The following is a 19,506-nucleotide window of genomic DNA, read 5'->3' as shown; positions in this document are numbered from 1 at the left end:
GGATCTATAATTTTATAATTAAATACTTTTATATCTGAATCTGTGTATATGTACAAAAGTTGGCTATAAGTTCCAGATCTAATTTTTTTAATTCGAAATTCGTAGCCACTTTTTGAACATGTAAACGAATTTAAATAAAAAGTGTTTAACTACAAAATTATAGATCTCATTGAAATCCATAATTTTCATATAAAGATCATCTCCATCTGATATAATATCAAAAACTTATAAATTTTTCTTTTAATATCATCTACGGGACATAGGAACTGTCGGTATGCGGAATACCATAGACCCATCGGCTCACTGCCACGTAGGATGTAGCATATGGAGGCCGACAGTTACTAGTCGGCATATTGCATGCCGACTAGGAATACGTCGGTATTTCGCTTGCCAATATTTATCTATTTTTATACTTTTATGAATTCGACTGTTATTTTTTAATTTTTCAAAAAATACTATTATTTAAAAAACCACGAGGAAGCATGGAGATTGGCCTCAGTCCTCGGCGGGGCGATTGGATCGTGAGCTTGCATACGAGTTGGCGTTGTCTTTCGTTACCACTTCTACTTCATCAGCACAACACGACAGGACCATGAAAATGGTTCTCCGACGTACCGGCCGCTACAGTATAATCACTTTTGCCTATCGGGGACTTTCAGTATTGATGCTCGGCGGAATCAAATCCCAGAGGCCGCGCCCATAGGTCGTGCGTTTGCTGGTTTCATTCATCAAGGCTCAGGGTTGTGGCTGGTCTGGTCGGGCCCGGCCACACGAAACCAGGCAAAACCGTGTACCGCGCCGCCGCCACGTTGCAGGTCAATTCCCGGCGTAGCGTATTCGCCTTCGCGCCGCAGGAAAGGGCGCAGCGGGATCGTGCTAGTAGCAAATTACTCGTGCCTCGTACGCGGCTTTACGCGGAAACAGCAAACCTGGCCGAGAATCTAGAAACGAAGTTTGCTTCGGTTTTGCCTCCCTTCTTTTATTCCACTATGACGTGATGATAAACCACCGCCGCGGATTACATTTGCAAGTAGCACCGGTGACGTTGAGCATTTGCAACGGGAGGCCGCGGAAACTTTCTTAAAAAAAACCAGGCACGGACCAGTGGGCGCGAGACTCTTTAATTATTTTTTAGGTAGAAAAGTTTTTGGACGCGATTAGATGGCGAGTCGCCTCGTGTTAGGGTTAACTTAAGAATCATCACTTGTCATAAATAGAATGTCGTTAGTTTTCTTATACAATTAGCAATGTGCACATATGTTTCACACACATAAAATTAATACATCACATATTAATCCGAAGAAGTAAAATAATATAGCATAATAAAAAAATTGTATATCAAACTTTTCAAAAATATACGTGTGTGGTTGCCAAAAAGATAATACAATCATTGTTAATTCCTTGATTCGTGTGTGGGGAATGGGATCCAACTTTATATGAGGATTATTTGATCAATTTAGATGGACAGTGAAGATCATTAATATTTATCATAACTCGTTCATTTGATAGGAGTATGGATAATTTTTAAAAACTTTAGACAACAATATTGCTATGCGATATTTAGAAACAACTAAAACAATAGCTGTGAGACTTAATACATCAATTTTGGAAGGAAAAAAAGAACATTAAGCACCAATTTTCTTAAACCTACTATTTTTTAAACCTAATCCAATAATTTTTAGTCAGTCTACTGTTTACAACTATTTTTTTTAAAAAGGTTTAGGGACACAAGAAAAAACCCATAGGTAAAAACATGTGAAAGAAAGCGAAAGAAATAAAACAATCGTCGATTTTTTTTCAGTTGACCACAGGTAGCACCGTATTTCCAATAATGAACCAGCGACCCCATATTTCTCTGTCTAAGGCCCTGTTTGTTTCCACTTAAAATTATAATAAGCAGCTTATAGATAATGGATTATAATAAGCTGGATTATAATAAGTTGGAGGAAAATAAGCTGTAAGCTGTTTGGCAACTTGGATTATTGGAGTCTGGATTGTTGGCAAAAGTCTGCAATGCCCTTAATAGGGAGCGGGGAATTCGGGTGTGGGGTGGGAGGAGTGGTATTGGTGGTTAATTTCCTCTAAATTCAATGGGTAGTATAGTAAAAAGTCGAAATAAGCTGAAATAAACTGAAATAAGCTTCTCCTCCACAGCTTATGAGATTATTATAATCTGAACTTCAGCTTATAATAATCTAGATAAATAATCTATTTATTTGTTTTCACTTTACATAAATAAGCTAGCTTATTATAATCTTAAGTGGAAACAAACAGAGCCTAAGCAATTTGCCCGCGTTGGACGTCCTAGCAAGTAATAGGCCGCTGAATCCATCACATGCACAGCCCAGCTGCAAATTACTACTAGAATTCCGTATGTTTTCTTTTACCAAAAAATACCCAGATGCTTTAGTCTTATTACTGCAGAGGGAAAAAGAGATAAACCGGCTGAGGAAAAAGGCATAAACACACGAGTGAATTTTAGCATATCCGTTATACAGATTATTGTATGCAAATTTCTTGCTTAATGCAATTTGAATTTGCGGGCAAGCAGCAAACAGATTTTGGGATTATAACCTTGTTGCCAACGCTCGTTCTGCATCTTTAGGACTCTTAATTTTAGGATTATGAACTTTTGCCAAAACTAAAAAATGGAGCACAAATAAAACAGTTTAGACATATTTGTCGGTTTAACGTGAGCTTTAAGATCTTCACTAAGATAGGTGAATAGGATCAATAGGGTAACAAAAATATAATTGGATCTTCATAAACTGTGTTTATGTCGAAAAAGAATATCATAGAAGGGTTAGTTATCTTTCACGTCTCAAAATCGTAATCATGTAATTAAATATAATCATGCTTCATAAGTATTATGTTTGATTTTGCATTAAAGCATTTGGTTTTAAATCAATTGGATGAGATAAAGAAATTTGAGATAGAAAAGAAATAAATTCGCAGTTAAAACAGTCTTTTTTCCCTAGCATGTGGGGCTCACATGAGTGATCAACCACGCTTCCTCCCCCCCTAGGCAGCAGCCCCACATTCTCCCTCTCTCTCCTTCACTCCCACTCGAGCTCCCTCTCCTCTCCAACTGGTCAAACCAAAGCAGACCCTCCCTCTCTCAAGCACTCTCTTCTTCTCCCCAAAATCCCACCTCAAGAATAGGAATCGAGATATACATGTGTTACTAATACGATCCTTAGCTTCTAAGGTCCGCATTCATCCAATTTATTTGCATTTTTTTGAAGGATTCGAGCCGTTCTTGACTGATTTTGATGTTTTGGGTTGAAGCATGAGAAGTACTGGCATTCTTCCCCTTTTTGAGCTTTTTCACCTTCCCTCGACGGTCACCAATCTCGATAAAGCATCTTGAGTGAGTCTCCTAAACTATCATGGTAAGGATGCACGTTTTTGTTGGATAAAGCATCTTGAGTGAGTCTCCTAAACTATCATGGTAAGGATGCACGTTTTTGTTGGATAAATTATGAGTTTAGAGTTTCGGTTGCGAAGTTGCAACATTTTTCGTGTTATTGATGCTTATGAGCAATTTTGAGGCTTTGGATGAGTTTTAAGTCATGGAATCGAGTTGTCGTGTTGGTAGGTGAAGTTTAGAGTCCATAAACTAGTGCAAAACCTTTTCTCTTTGCATCGAGGAAGCTCGCAAATCAAATATGTCATTTCTCTCCGCGAATAAATGCTCTCTACAACAACCCGGATAGTTCGATAGAATCAAGAGGTTTCATGTAGCCTGGTGAAACCCCCGCTAAATTATATAAAAATCGTTAGGGTTTAGGGTGCATTTTGAGTCTAAAAATCTTTGTATAATGTATATCCATATCTATGTATGATAGATTCAACACGCGGGTTGAATCGGCTGTGGAAAACCATCGAGAAGTTCAAGTCGGTCCAACCCGGATGTTCCAGGTTAAATCTAGAGGGTCCGGGTAGTTCGCAATGCTTTTAATCGAGCACCCTCGCTCGGAGCTTCACGCGGATAATCCGCCCAACACGGAGATTCCGGGTATAGCCCAAAGGTTTCAGGTTAATTCGATTTAGATTTAGCAGAGCACCCTTACTTAGAGCTTTACCTGGACATTTCGACCTAACCCGGAGGTTCTAGACCCAACCTGGACCTTCTAAGTAATTCAAAAATGGCTAACCGAGAACTCCCATCCGGAGTACAATCCGGAGGTTCCAGAACCTAGATATTCTGAGTTCAACCTAGAGTCTTTAGCCTCATGTTAGTTTTCTGGTGTTGTTTAGATCACAAAGTTTGTTATTATTTCACATATCTTGCACTCTTAATATATTGTTATGCATATTGTAGAATACATTGTTGCATCTTATTCATACTCATCATTGCATGCGTTCTTCTTCAGTGAACAAATAATCGGAGCATGACACAAGCGTGGGCGAAGACGACGCCAATCTACCAGAATTCTACGAGTGTTGCGTGGGTAGCATTATGCGGTCACCAGAGCAACAAGGTAGCATTAGGCGAGTAACATCTAAGCATATTTCTCTCATTAATTTGGATCATGTGTGTTTAATATGATAACATATGCTTTATGTATGTTTGCATGTTACCGAGTCGACGTCGGATTTTGGTATGGGTAGAACATATATTGATGTCTTACATCCCCTATCTTGAGATATTGATGATACATATCTTTGTAATCGAGATTTAACTTGATGTTATCTGATTCAAAGGTTAACCAAATTGCTTAGCCATGTTTAGATTCTTCAGCAGAAGTCGAGCGGTGAAATGAATTTATCGTTTGCGAGCATAGACTCTAATTACTATCACAATGATAATAATGTTGGATTCATGATGTTGTTTGAATGAGTAGTGAGGATGAAATGAGATGTGAATGGTGTTAGGGGTGTTTTCTCCGGTCCTGATGTGGAGTTTTCTAGGGTAAGTTAGGAAAGAAACTCAAATGTTATAGATTGCTTATATTGATTAAGCACTGTCTGTCGTTGTCGTTAGTTTTAAAATTTTCTATGCTCATCATATATTGATCTAGTGGTAAGATAAATCAAAATATCAAATATTATACATCGTGAAAATATTTTCGTATGTTATAATGATTCATAAGAGAAAAAGAATAAGGGAAACAAATAAACTCCGAAACGTGCGCAGCTTCCCCGACGGCGTGCGCAACTGCTACACCCTCCGGTCCCTGTGGCCGGGATCAAGTACATTCTCCTCAGCTACTTCATGTACGGCAACTACGACGGCCTTCGTCCTCGTGCCGGACGACTTCGTACATGCCTGCCTGGTGAACACCGGCTCCGGGACGCCGTTCATCTCCGGGCTGGCCCTGAGGCCTCTCATCAAGAGTTCGCTCTACCCGCAAGAGAACGCGACGCAGGGCCTTGTCTTGCTCCACAGGCGCAACTTCGGCCCGACTAATCAGACGGACATCGTCAGGTGAGCAATAGAAATCCTTGACGCGATGGGACTGGAGCAGCTGTGAAGTAATATTGATCACGAAAACAATTAATTGATCAGGTACCCTGATGATCCACACGACAGAGTATGGTTCCCTTGGGTCAACACGACCAGCTGGAACTCTATATCGACGACAGACTGGGTGACAAACAAAGACAACGATCCCTTCGAGGTGCCGTCCAAGGTGATGCAGACGGCGATCACGTACGCCTCTCAACGCCTCCAAGTTTTCCTGGTTCCGCAGGCCGCGGCCCAGGGGCCCGACGCCGGAGTACCTCGTCGTCATGCACTTCTCCGAGCTGCAGCTCCTACCCAGCAACGCCGTGCGCGAGTTCTACATCAACATCAACGGCAAGCTGTGGCGCCCGGACTGTATCACGCCAGACTACCTCAGCGCCGTCCCCATCTACAGCACCAACCCCTTGCAGGGCTCCGATAAGCACGTCGTCTCCATCAAAACCGCACCCAACTCGACGCTGCCGCCTATCATCAACGCCATCGAGATTTTCACCGTCATCTCCACCACCAACGTTGGCACAGATTCGCCGGACGGTACGTTCGTTTAGGTGTAGACATCAACATGAAGATGAGCTCATGATTAAACAAAGCGTAGGTGTCGTTGAAAACTTGGGTGCAATTGACAGTATTTGCCATCACGGCGATCAAGGCAAACTATCGGGTGCAAAAGAACTGGATCGGTGACCCGAGCGGTCCGAATAATCTTTCGTGGGACGGGCTAACATGTAGATATGACAGTTCCATTTCTCCAAGAATCATCAATCGTATAAGAGCATTTTCAGCCGATTAGTTAAATTTAACTTTTTATATCTTTATTTATTTAGTCACTTCATAAAATTTTCTCTCTATATTTATATATACTACAGTAGATTGACCAAATCTCACTCTTCGTATCCTATTTTTACCTATATTTTATTTTTTCCTGCTCAAGACAATCCACATGTTCCTGCTCAAGCCATCTCCTTCCTCTGGCCACCTCCTACTGCGACGGCACATGCAGAGGAGGCCAATGAGGGAACGCGGCGGTGGGGCCACCTCCTGCTGCGAGGTCGGAGGCAGAATAGGTCGAGGACGGCTCGCAGAGGCGACGACTCCGATCGGACACGGGAACGGAGGCGAGAACAGAGGTGGGGAATCCGGTGGTGCTAGGGATAGCGAGGCAAGAGGGCTGGCTATATTTGCCGAGCCATTCTCGCTCGATGGCCAGTCTACAGTGATGGCGAGCTATTTGCCGATGCTGCTGGACCCTGTTTTCTCGGAGTTGAGCCGAATAAGACGATGGCGAGTAATTTGACCATTCTGCTGGAGATACTTTAAGTATTTCAAATTTATACATAACACTAACCTATGCTCATGACTCCTTACAAAATGGGAAAGAGAAAGAAAAGCTCGTTACTGTGCTTAAACAGTGTTTAAAAAGAACTGGATAAACTGACACGCCTGATATTCGACAGAAACCTATCGTTCAGTGGTATGAACGGCGAGATACCCTCTTCTTTCACAAATCTCAAGGCCATCCAATTCGTGTACGTGTGGAGTTCTTGATCTATTTTAACCTCGTAGTGGATCTCTGAGACAGACATCTCATGGTCCATATGTTGCAGGAATCTATCACACAACAACTTGACAGGCTCAATTCCTGATGACCTTTCACAGTTACCTTCACTATTAATTCTGTAAGTTCCTAACTTGTAATACTTTTTTTTGCCACATCTGGTTTCCTATGCATAACGTTGACTCACGTCATTGCATTCGTGGTTTCTTTCAGAGATTTGATAGGCAACCAGCTCAGTGGATCAATTCCCCCTGGACTTCTCAAAAGAATTAAAGATGATTCCCGAAATCTAAGGTCAATTCCCTGATTCTCTTTGATTTGGTTGTAGCAAACATGATATCTTGACAGTTCAATTAAAAATTATTTTTTAAGCTCGTTTTGTTTGTAGGTATGGCAATAATCCAAACCTATGCACCAACGCCGATTCATGTCAGACTCAGACCACGAAAGGGTGAAGCAAGCTAGCCGTCTACATTGCTATCGCTGTAGTTCTGGTCGTGGTGATACTATCAGTGGTAGTACTGCTCTTCTGCTTGCAGCGACGAAAAAAGCAAGGTGACACTATCAACTGTCTGCTCCAGCAAATTTTCCCCAACCTGAACAAAAAACTGATGCTTGTTTTATGTTCTAATTAGGATCAAACAGCAACTCTGTGAAGCCTCAATGAGATGACGAGCCATGTGCAGAGCTCGCTGCAACTTGAGAACCGTCGGTTCACGTACGGGGAATTAGAGGTCATCACGAACAACTTCCAGCGAGTGCTCGGCCGGGGCGGCTTCGGGTACGTCTACGATGGCTTCTTGGAGGATGGTACCCAGGTGGCGATCAAGCTGCGGTCTGAATCTTCCAATCAGGGCGTCAAGGAGTTCCTCGCAGAGGTACGATTTATTCAGATGCAGTTTATGTTTCGAGCAATAAATTTGCATCAAGAAATGTTGAGAAAAAAATCATGTCTTGAGGATGCAGAACGCGTCAATAATTAACATGAAGCATGTAAGCAACATGACTCAAGGGGCATCTGAAATATATATGACAGCTGACAAAACCACCAAGGCTGAAGACTGAACTCCGTCCCCAGTAGATTCGTAATTAAGAAAAAAAGCATTATAATTCCGCTGTCCGTCTATTTCCCTATATCGAAACTGGACTAGCGAACCGGGCCCCAGACTAATCGCCACATGAGCAAATCGACCAGTGCGAGCCGCTTGGATCTAATCCAAGTGCGCTTACGCCGAGTGGATCGAGACATGCATGCAACGGGGTTACGTGGGGAGGAAGGGGAGAGCGGAACCTTGAGGGAGCGGAGGTGGCTCCCCGCTGCGCGGTACATGGTCACCGACGAGGCGAGCTCCTGCGACGCTGCGGCGGCGGCGGCGGAGGAGGAGGAGGAGCCGCCGGCGAGGGGTGGTGCGCGCGTGCAGAAGAACTGGTGCGGCGGAAGAAAAGACCAGGGCGAACCGGATCCGCCTCGCACGCTGGGCCACTGCTTTGTGGGCTGCCAGTAGGCCGTCGATGGACTGGGGGCTTGCCCGTTGAACAGGGAAAAATTATAATTCGACTCCTTCAACTATGTCTGTGTTCGATTTTCCTCCTAAACTGAAAAATCAGATATAAAAGCTTCCGTAACAATTAAAATTATTTGTTTTTCCTTTCTAAATAGTTTAAACAGTGATTTATCTAAAGTGAGTTAAATATGGCAGTGGCTCTCGAATAGCATATGTCATCTCATCTTTTTTTTTCTTTCCTCTTTTCTCTCTCTAAAAAAAGAGCCACGTGCTCACTCCCATTCTCTTCCTACCACTACCGCTACAGCCACCACCAGCCTCCTCCCACACTCTGTGTTAGACCATCTCTAACCATATTTCCTTCATTTCATTTCATTCCTCGTTTTTATTTCTTTTATTTTCTCTCATCTCCAACAGCTTTCTTTCGAGGGGAATCACGATTGTTGCAGGGCGCTGATGCTGTCGGTCATGTGTCGTTGCCTGAGGTGAGCAGGCAGGTGTTTTTCGTGATGTTTGAGAATTTGTCTGCGACATAGAAGGAGGAGCTGGCATGGGCACCGAGGACGCTGGCCGCAGCATGGCGGCTGAGGTTGTGGTGCTTCAGCATGGCAAGGCCCGCTAGCACGACACTAAATAAGTCATTCTTGGACCCGCCAAAAAATTTAGCTGTGACAGGTTGTCTAGCTCCGCTGGGATTGCGCCGCTAAGCTTGTTTTCGGAGAAATCGACCGTAGTAAGCGCCGGTGAGATCTGTTTTTTTTTTTTTTGAGAGAGCAAAGACGGAAGAAGAAAAGATGAGATGTCATATGACATGTGAAGGCCACTGTTACGTGTGATCTATGTTGAATAAAATCACTGTCCAAACCACTTAGTGAGAAAAAACTAACGGTTTCAATTGTTGCGAGAGCCTCCATATCTGTTTTTCTGGTTCGGAGAGAAAAATCAGATAAATAGAATAGTTTAAGGAGCCGAAATAGACTTTTTTCTTGAACAAGCCAAATTAGTCTGGCCCATGCACGCGTCTAATGCCCCACACGAACAATGTGGTACACCAACTTGTCCAACAACCCATATGAACAAATTATTAGGTACATTAGACATGTTTCGAAAGATAAATTAGTTGCGATATTATATTTGCACGTGACTATATATTTAATCATATATTACTTGTTGTATCATTTATTTTTATTCTTGATGTTCTAAAATTATATCAGAAATCGTAAATACACAAATATTACGTGTATGTGTCACACATGTATAATTACTAGTATGTTCTATACTAGAAATTTGAAATAAAGCCACTAATCTTGGTCTAGCCGTGCAAAACAAATATAGTGTCATGTTTGTTTCAACTTGCAGATTGTGGATTGTGATCACAATTTGATCCCAATTTACAAGCTGAAATAAACAGACAGATCATACAATATAGTTTTTACAATTAATAATTTATAAACTGCTTTTCACGATCTCTAACTGAAACAATCATAGTTGTAATGAAGGTTATCAGATTGTGCAGTTGGAAATCTGCCAACCGGGCTAATCCCACTGACTCAGCAGCTCTAGTGTGGCTGAGGTGGTTTAGGAGCTAGCACATTAGTTAGAATGAAGGTTATCAGGGTTGGGACCCTAGCTAGGATCGTTTTTGCTCGACATGATGGGATCGTAGAATCATGATTTAATTTGATTTTTAAAAATGCATATATTTCATATAAGAAGTGCAATATGTTCTAAGAAATGAGTATTTATAATGTTGATTTTGATAAACTTAGTCAAATTTTGGAAATTCGAGTGTACCTTTTCATATCAGTTTTGATTGAACTTAGTTTAAAATATTATTTATTCATGCTTCAATAACTTAACCTGCTTAACCATAAGTATTACCTAATTTTATAGGTTAACAACAAGGTTGTTATAATCTGGACCTATGTTTGATCCTACGCAATTCACTTGATAGTATATCTACGATCACGATTCTGTGAATTAAGATCTATATATCGATACATATTGTTCCGACTTCGCGTGATTATAGGATTCTAAGATATGCATCGATATCTGACAATAATCTTGTCCGAATCCACCAAACAATCCGCAGTCGACCGAGTCCGGTGATCGCTGGTGGGCGACAAATTAAAGAGGGACTATGGCGACAACTATCTACTGCAGCTTTGTTTGATTGTGGTAACTGATAAACTAATAGGACATAGATGGGATGATGGAGAGCTGCAGAGATGAGTTCTTGTGAGACAGCTGATTCTTATACACAGCCATCGAAAATATCTAAACATACGTCAAAGGTCATTGGCATAAGTGCTGCACTAGAAAAAAAAATCATCATTAATGATGGATCATAATTTGATCTGTTATTTGTGACCGATCTAGGATGACCCGTCACGGATGAATTTATCATTATTGGCGGATCATAATTTGACACGTCATTAATAACTGTTAATAAGTAATAGGTTATGTAATAACATGTTATTAATTTCATGTTTATTTTATCTATTTTTCATGTAGTGACTCCGAGGTCTTGCAAAATATAAATATACATACACTGTGCTCTCTCTTTTGCTAGCGCAAAATTGCACACACTTCTAATGTCTGAAAAATTGCACACACTTCTAATGTCACTGAAAAACCCCAAGAACCTTATCGTGCAACAGGATCTGCCCCCATTGTTGGCACCTTGCCAAAATTATGCTCCATCTCAAATTCAGGGCCGCTGTAGCCCGCGCCAATGGACTGGCCGTTAGCAGCGTACGCGTTGTAACCCAAGTTGGGGTCGCTGCTGCTGCCGGTGTAGGCGCTGGCGTTTGCGTCACCGCCGGCGTGGCCCTCCTCGAGCTCCAGGCACTCCTGCAGCTGTGCCACCACCTCGGTCATGGTGGGCCGCTGCAGCGAGGCCTGCGCGGTGCACTTGAACGCGATATCCGCGGCCTTCCACACGCCGTTGATGTCGTGGTTGCCGTGCATGCGCGGGTCCACGACGCCCTCGATGTTTCCCCGCGCAAGCCGCTGCCGCGCCCACTGGATGATGCTGGTGGGCTCCGGGTCCCGCAGGATGGCCGGCCTCCCCGTGACCAGCTCCAGCAGCACGACGCCGAAGCTGTACGCGTCGCTCTTGGTCGTCGGCTTGCCTGTTGCATGGTATCTGCACGTTTCGGTTGCATGGATGAATCGTCCGGGAAAAAAAAGGAAAGGAAAACGAGAGAGAATTCGTAAAGGGTGTTCGGATTGACATACTCTGGATCAACGTATCCAAGTGTACCAACGAGTGTATTCGTGGATATATGAGCTTCGTTGTCATGATTGAAAGCCTTGGACAAGCCGAAATCGGCAATCTTGACATCTAGTTTTGCATTCAGTAGGATGTTAGTCGTCTTCACATCCCTGTGAATCAGAGGTGGGTTGCACCCCTTGTGCAGATACTCTAGCCCTGCACGCACAACAGCGTTCACGCTTCTGGCAAAACCAAACTCCAATATCAATTGGACTACAAATGAAATTCATAAATAAGTACCTTGCGCTGATTCCAGTGCGATTCGAAGCCTCTGCCTCCAGGTCAAGCATCTTCCGTTGCCGCCATTTCCTGCAAACGGAACCATAGAACGAGAAATTCATATCAACGGGGGCACTTCACAAATGATCCTGTAGTTGAATAACACTCAATAAATCTTGGCAGTTTGAAGTGTTACGGTGCGCCGTGCAAGCTGAACTGCTTAACAACTCACAAAATGGCATACCTGCGATCTGCTCTTGCAGGGTGCCTTCTGACATGTACTCGTAGACAAGTGCCATGTACTGCCCATCCTTGCAGTAACCGATCATGGACACGAGATTCTTGTGATGAATACGTGTTAAGATCTGAGCCTGAGTAAGTGATCACGACTATTAATCAAATTCCACAGCGAATTTTCATGATGCAATTTTGAAGAAACTAGCCGTCAACACGGGCCAAACATATTTTTGTGTTTTGTAATATATACTGCTAATAATTGATCTCCTAAAGTATTGTCCTATTCCAATTGCAGCTACAACAATTTAGTGGACTCATTGGCCATTGCCTGGTTCATAGGACTAGAATAAGTTTTGACATGGACTAAACTATTGAGATGAAAGCATTTTGAAGACAAATATATTGATATCATTTTGTATAGCCCTTGATAATTTCAAACATACTGAAGTTTGACGGGACCAACTATAGGACGTGAAATGTGAAAGAACAAAGTGAGTATTTCTCATGTATTCCTTCAGCCCAGTCTATTATACTTTTGAAACTAAGGGCAAGAGCTCTGCATTCATTTTAAAAAGAAGAGAATACACCGGCCCGAAGGGGATATATCACATCCAAGTATCGAACCTATTATATGACTTGGTCCTAAAGAATGGATCTCTTTGATTTATTTTATTTTTCTGCGATTAATGGGAGAATGTCAAACTTTTCATAATATTGACAGTTGGAGTGCATCATTATTGGATTTTTTTATAAAAAAATAAGTCCCCAGAATATGATAAACAATAAGATTCAAGTACATATTTGTGTTTTTAGAATCATATCAGACATAAATTATTGATATAATTATACTCAGAATGTCTAATTATTCTTTCTGGAACATTCAAATCTGAAATTTTATTAATTGTATAGGCATAGAGTCTTGATATAATTGTACTTGGAAGCAAGTCGTTGTTTTATATAATTTAGATTCATATTTGACATTGAGTCTTTTCTTTGTGATTCATAGCTATCACATACTTTTTATATGAATCCTTAGAATAACAACCGAACCTTATATGGACAGCCATATGTTTCTCTTTCGCTTGAATAATCTCAAAACTTCTAGCCATTTTTTTACTAAGAGGCCGTTTGGTAGAGCTCTGATTCTGTGGTGAGAGTGATTCTGTGGTGGAGTAGGGTAGGAGTGATTCTGTGGTGAAAGTGATTCTGTTTGTAAAATCGTTTGGTATACTAGTGATGGAAGTGATTCCTGAGAGGATATTGTGTTGAAATCGAGGAGAATCAGTCGAAAATCAGGTGGAAGCTAGTTTTTTCAGCTCCCACCTCGCTATACAAAACGGTAAGTGATTCCCGAGCAGAATCACTCCCCGACCAACCCGTTTGGCAATGCTGGGAGTGATTCCGGAACAGAATCAGCTCCCAGAACTCTACCAAACGGGGCCTAACACGATAATTTCAAGCTTTTACATCCACCACTAACTTAGGGCGCGTTTGGTTTGGATTCGGTTTCTCGGAAAAACGTTTCTCAGAGGCAGGTGATTCCGAGAATCGGAGAAACACCTCCGAAGCTGTTTCACGTTTCAACGAGAATCATCTCACCGTTTCAGAGAATCACCTCACCGTTTGGTATGTATTCTCGAAGAAACGCTTGAGAATCGGGTGAGAATCTGTAACCAAACGCGCCCTTAACATGGTGATAGCCCCTCGAGGCCCCACTTAACTGGTCACTTTCGAGTAGTAGTTACACGTTGGAATTTGAATAGTTGTAGCTCCAAATTAAACTTGACTCTAGTTCCTGATTTATTATTGCCTTTACTTGGAATTTCAGTTTTATTAAGAAATTGGATTGCTTCTTGCCCGTACACATATTGTTGTCAATGTGTAATTATTTCGTTCCACACCTTGTATCTTATTTTTCACCTAATTTGGTTATCACGTGACATCCAACACGCAAGGAAGACGTACATGGATCCATTGCTTTGCGTGGAAATATGCTGGTGTTGCAAGACAAAGTAAACGAGTTGAAACTTGACTCAACCGTTGGACTTAGCCCTGGATCTACACGGAAGGCAACAGCTGCTTGTGCTTAAGTCCGTAACATGCATGCATGCCATAGTATCCTTTTTAGATCGCATCGTCTTCAATTATTCAAATAGGACTCCATCTATGTTATGAAGAGAACCCCCATAATCCGTATTTGTTATGGGCTTACAGATAGCATGTTGCCTATGTGAACCAAACTCAATATCACAATGTGTAAGTGCATCTGCTACTACATGATAAATCTACTTGATGTCTAGCAGATCCATCGTTAAATATCTAAATCAACGGCTAGATGTTTTGCTTTTTAATTTTACCGGGTTTCTTTTTTTATTCTTAGTGTGTCTCATCTAAGAATCATCATGGAGCTTCTAGGAGAACCTCCAATTAGTAAATAGAAAGATTCTACCTCTGCAAGGAACTGCTTGGCACCCTGATTGGAAGAGTGAGACCGCAGCTTGACTGCCACCTGAGTACCATCCTCCAAGAAGCCATGGTAAACTTTCCCGAACCCTCCTCGGCCGAGCACACGCTGGAAGTTGTTCGTTATGACCTCTAATTCGCTGTACATGAACCGGCGGTTCTCAAGCTGCAGCGAGCTCTGCGCGTACGCGTCACCTGTCGGCACATGGCTCATCGGCGTCTCGTTCTGATGCTCCACGGCGTTGTCGTTCTTCGTCGGTCCTGAATGGCAGTGACACAATAGACATCGGTTTTGTGTTCAGGATGGGGGAAATTTGCTGGAGCAGACAACTGATGTGTCACCTTGCTTTTTTCGTCTCAGCAAGCAAAAGAGTAGTGCTGCCAGTAGTCCTATCACCACAACCAGAACTACAGGGACAGAAATGTAGACGGCAAGCTTGCTCTTCCCTTTCGCGGTCTGACATGAATCGGCGTTGGTGCAAAGGTTTGGATTATTGCCATATCTACAAACGAATGGAATAAGAATGGTTTTAATCAAACTCTCAAGATATCATACTTGCACAATAACCAAAAGAGTATCAGGGATCGACCTTAGGTTCAAGGAGCCATCTTGAATTCTTTTGAGAAGGCCAGAGGGAATTGATCCACTGAGCTGGTTGCCTGTCAGATCTCTGAAAGAAACCAGATGCAATTGATGTGAGTCAACGTGATCCATGGGGGTCGGATCAGGCAAAATTTAATAAGTTAGCAACTTACAGAACTGTTAGTGAAGGTAATTGTGAAAATACTTCAGGAATTGAGCCTATCAAGTTGTTGTGTGACAGATCCCTGCAAAATATATATGGACCGTGATATGTCTGGCTTATTTTGTTACAGAGATCCACTACGAATTTGAGATAGATCGAGAACTCCGCACGTACAAATATTGGACGGACTTGAGATTTTCGAAAGAAGACGATATATCTCCGTTGAGGCCACTGAAGGATATGTTCCTACATAATATCCGACAAGTCAGTTTAACCATAGTTTTTATTATTAAAGAAAACAGTTTATTTAAGCATAGTAACCAACTTTCCTTTTTCTTTCCTTATTTTTCAGTTTTGATAGAAGAAAGGTCCTATATGGACCAATGATTTCTATCCCGTTTTGTCATGAGTCTTGAGCGTAAGTTAGTGTTCGGTATGAATTTGAAGTACTCACACGCCGGTGATTCTTGGAGGACCGGATATGACATAGCTGCAAGTCAACCCGTCCCACACAAGAGTCTTCGGAACACATGGGTCACCCATCCAGTTCTTTTGCACCTGGTACTTCGTCTTGATCGCCGTGATGGCAGATACTGTTAATTGCATCCATGTTTTCAATAACACCCAGGCCTTGCATGCTTAGTCATGAGCTCACTGCATGCTAATGTATATATCTACATGCACGTACCGTCTGAGGAGTCCGTGCCGACGTTGGTGGTGGAGATAACGGAGAAAACCTCGATGGCGTTGATGAACGGCGGCAGAGTGGAGTTGGCGGTGGCGTTGATGGAGACGTCGTACTGAGCGGAGCCCCGAAAGGGGTCCATGCCGTAGACGAAGCCGGTGCTGAGGTAGAATGGCGTGATACCGCTCGGGAACCACAGCTTGCCGTTGACGTTGATGTAGAACTCGCGCACGGCGTTGCCGGGGAGGAGCTGCAGCTCGGAGAAGTGCATGATGGCGATGTACTCCGGCGTCGGGTCCTTGGGCTGCTTCTCAGACTCCCAGGAGAACTCGATGTTCTTGGAGGCGTTGCGCGGCTTGATCGCTGTCTGCATCACCTTCGACGGCGCCTCGAACAGATCGTTGTCTATGTTCTGCACCCTGTTCGTCGTCGATAGAGATTTCCAGGTGGTGGCGTCGACCCAAGGGAACCATACTCTGTCGTATGGATCATCAGGGTACCTGACCATTCAATTGTTTTCGCCGTCAATTAATTCACTGCTCCCCAGTCTCAATTAAAACAGGTGACGGAGCTCACCTGACGATGTCCGCAGGCGTGACATCGGCCGGGCCGAAGTTCCTCCTGTCGAGCAGGACCAGGCCCTGCGTCGCGTTCGCCTGCGGGTAGAGCGTGCTCTTGAGGGGCCTAAGGTCCAGCACGGAGATGAACGGCGTCCCGGAGCCAGTGTTCACCAGGCAAATCTGCACGAATTCGTCAGGCACGACGACGATGGCCTCCTGGATCACCGCGGTGTCTGCGTCCGTGATGTTCACCATGGTCCAGAAGTTGACGCCGACGTAGAGGTCGAAGATGGGCGGACGGCCGAAGCCGTCATAGTTGCCGTACATGAACGCGGCGCGGATGAGGTACTTGAGCCCGGCCACAAGGGACCTGACGGTGTAGCAGTTGCGCGCCCCGTCCGGGAAGCTGCGCACGTTGTAGTAGCGCTTGGAGAGCAGCGGCATCATGTACTCGGCCGAGATGTTGTGGTTAGAGCCGGCGTCGGTGAAGGCGGCGTCCGGGACGTACGACAGCTTGGTGGTGTTATCCACGTAGCTCGCCGTCCCTGGCAGGCCACAGTCTATGCTGGTGAAACCTGCAACCGCACAAGAATGCCTCGTTCTTCAATCGTGCATAGATCTCGCATGGTACATGGAGCTGTGTTGTCATGCATGCCACCTATATATACATGCAGTAGGATTATCGGAATGGTGTGAAACCTCCCAGGTGTTGAGCATACCGATGCTGTCAGGCTGCGCACGAGCTTGGAGTACCCCCGCGGCGGCGAGGCAGATAAGCAGCCACCACGACGCTGCTGCCATTTTTCTCGGCATTGATCGCTCCATTGCACAAGCAAGTAGCCGAAGGAGCATAATATACACCAAGGACGATCGATGTGCCTCTTCTATACATAGCGAGTCCTTATTCTAGACGATGAACAGGTATATATCAATTCTCCCACATGCCAATTGCTAGCACACCGATCGCATCAGCACTACCATAATTTGAACCACGCGGTCAGCACGTCTCTATCCAGTGCACACCTTTCGTACCGCAGGTCGTCGTCGATGCCCCTAGCTCCTATCATACGGCAAAACATACACAAACGACTGGACGAGTTCATCGTAACTCGTGAGGCCTTCTCTAACCATCGATGGCCGGCCAACTCTTGATGGGATCGGCATGTCAGTGACCGTGTATGGCAATGGCGCCAAGTAACCAATGGGCCCTCCGGTAGTAGACTTCTGACTTCTTCGCGCCGGAAATTGGTAGATTGCAAGCCGGAAACTCTTTGTTTTTTTTCGCCGAATCAAAGGATCCACCGTCTTTCCCAAAAATACAGTGATATTAACCAAGTTTCTTACGTACCTTGCAGGAAAAATTGTCTCTACAAGTCGTCAGATTAATTTAGATTGTGCAAGTTGGATTCTACTTTTTTTTTCCGAGGTGCGAGTTGCATTATACTTGATTGACGAAACTGCTCTAGTCGTTGTACTGAATATTTTTCCCATTTTCAGTGTCATCGATAATTTTGCAAGCAGGTTTGCAGCCTGTGTATATATATGTAGGTACTTCCGTACTTGCTTCCACAAGGCATAAGTCAAACTATTTGAATTTGATCTGGCATTTTGCACAAGAAAAAGGATCCTGTCAAACTTTGGTCCCGCAGGCCACCTGTTGTGTCGCTCCTGCAGATTTTGTGAGTTTTTTATTTTTATATCTTAAAATTAGCCTATGTTTGTAAATTTTTAAATTGATATATAGTTTTATAATTTTTTATTTTCAAAATATAAAAATAAAAAATTCAGATTTTAAGGTTAGCTTAACCGGGATCTGCTTCATCGTTTAAACGGATTAAACAAAATTTGGCCCGGCCCATGGTACGAGTCCAACGTTCGAAATGAACTCATGGCCTGACGCGAGACATGCTATCAGGCCAGGCAGCCGCAGTCGCCCACATGGGCGACACGAGCAGGGAGCGGGCCATGGGTGACACAAGGCCAGGCCGCCGCGATCGCCCACATGGGCGCAGGCCTGGAGCTGCGGTTTCTCATTTCTGAAAGCCACATAAAGATCTCGGAGTGAGTGCGGAGGCGTCCCCTTGGGATCGGACGGCCGCGGATGGTCCAAGGCTGGTAGCCTAGGCAAACACAGATCTTGTACAGTAATACTACTGCGTTCTGATATAGATGTGGTCCTAATATATATAGGGTCAAATTTTAAAAAATTTAATTATTAATATACATAAAATTATTAGAATTTGACACATAAAAATGGTAGTAATAAATTTATTATAAAAAATAATACAACATTATCTAATTTTTAATAACTTTTAATAAGAGATAGTTATTAAAATTGACAATTAATTGTGCTGGTTAAAGATTGTATCGATATCTTAAATGATAAGTAAAAATATATATGTGTAAAAAATATTAAGACACTAACGTATGAGTTGGAACTTTCAATATCCTCTCCAATACCGCGGAGAATCCCGTGCCCGTCGCCCGTAGAGCGGCTCTTCGCGACAGGAATATACGCGGCGGGGGTTGACATCTGGGGGCGATCTGTGGAAGCTGCGCGCTGAAGGCGACGCGCGTTCGGTGATTAGACCGGTTGCCGTCGAGGTGACGTCCGCTTAAAACGAAAAGGAAATCAAAGGTCGTGCCTGGTCGGCCTGGTCATTAGACGATTTTGCATTTGCACCCTCCTTCATGTGGTTAATATTGTTCTCTACGTACCTTTTTTATGCCGTCATGTTGCATAACTACGCCGTAGGCCTTTAAATCTTTTTGAGCAAATTGTTAGTAGC

At 43.4% G+C, this 19,506-nt stretch overlaps 1 protein-coding gene, 2 long non-coding RNA genes and 1 pseudogene across 4 annotated transcripts; 2 read left to right on the top strand and 2 right to left on the bottom strand.

Moving 5' to 3' along the window:
• Positions 1-5,084: 5,084 nt before the first annotated feature.
• On the top strand, positions 5,085-6,213 carry LOC133928170 (putative leucine-rich repeat receptor-like protein kinase At2g19210; annotated as a pseudogene).
• A 769-nt stretch (positions 6,214-6,982) lies between these two features.
• LOC133929259 (uncharacterized) lies at positions 6,983-7,972 on the top strand. Of its 2 annotated transcripts, XR_009911582.1 has the most exons (4): positions 6,983-7,146; positions 7,239-7,319; positions 7,414-7,580; positions 7,661-7,972. It is a non-coding gene; the product is annotated as an uncharacterized LOC133929259 (long non-coding RNA). The 2 variants fall into 2 exon arrangements; XR_009911581.1 differs by lacking the exon at positions 6,983-7,146 and having other exon boundaries at positions 7,179-7,319.
• LOC133929260 (uncharacterized) lies at positions 7,592-8,532 on the bottom strand. Its single transcript, XR_009911583.1, has 2 exons — positions 8,317-8,532; positions 7,592-7,862 (listed from the first exon to the last, which is right to left on the bottom strand). It is a non-coding gene; the product is annotated as an uncharacterized LOC133929260 (long non-coding RNA).
• Positions 8,533-11,050: 2,518 nt separating this feature from the next.
• On the bottom strand, positions 11,051-17,551 carry LOC133929258 (putative leucine-rich repeat receptor-like protein kinase At2g19210). The gene is made up of 13 exons (XM_062375954.1): positions 17,437-17,551; positions 16,734-17,292; positions 16,161-16,657; positions 15,927-16,065; positions 15,647-15,718; positions 15,483-15,554; positions 15,317-15,397; positions 15,069-15,229; positions 14,713-14,987; positions 12,271-12,397; positions 12,048-12,116; positions 11,771-11,963; positions 11,051-11,678 (listed from the first exon to the last, which is right to left on the bottom strand). Exons 1-13 carry the CDS (start codon positions 17,540-17,542, stop codon positions 11,177-11,179), a joined length of 2,853 nt encoding a protein of 950 aa, XP_062231938.1. The 5' UTR covers positions 17,543-17,551; the 3' UTR covers positions 11,051-11,176.
• Between the last annotated feature and the right edge of the window lie 1,955 nt (positions 17,552-19,506).

The sequence above is a fragment of the Phragmites australis genome, chromosome 9 (genome assembly GCF_958298935.1).
Source record: "Phragmites australis chromosome 9, lpPhrAust1.1, whole genome shotgun sequence".
Taxonomy (NCBI): domain Eukaryota; kingdom Viridiplantae; phylum Streptophyta; class Magnoliopsida; order Poales; family Poaceae; genus Phragmites; species Phragmites australis.
Note: the sequence above shows the minus strand (reverse complement) of the source record. Positions and strands in the feature narration are given on the sequence as shown.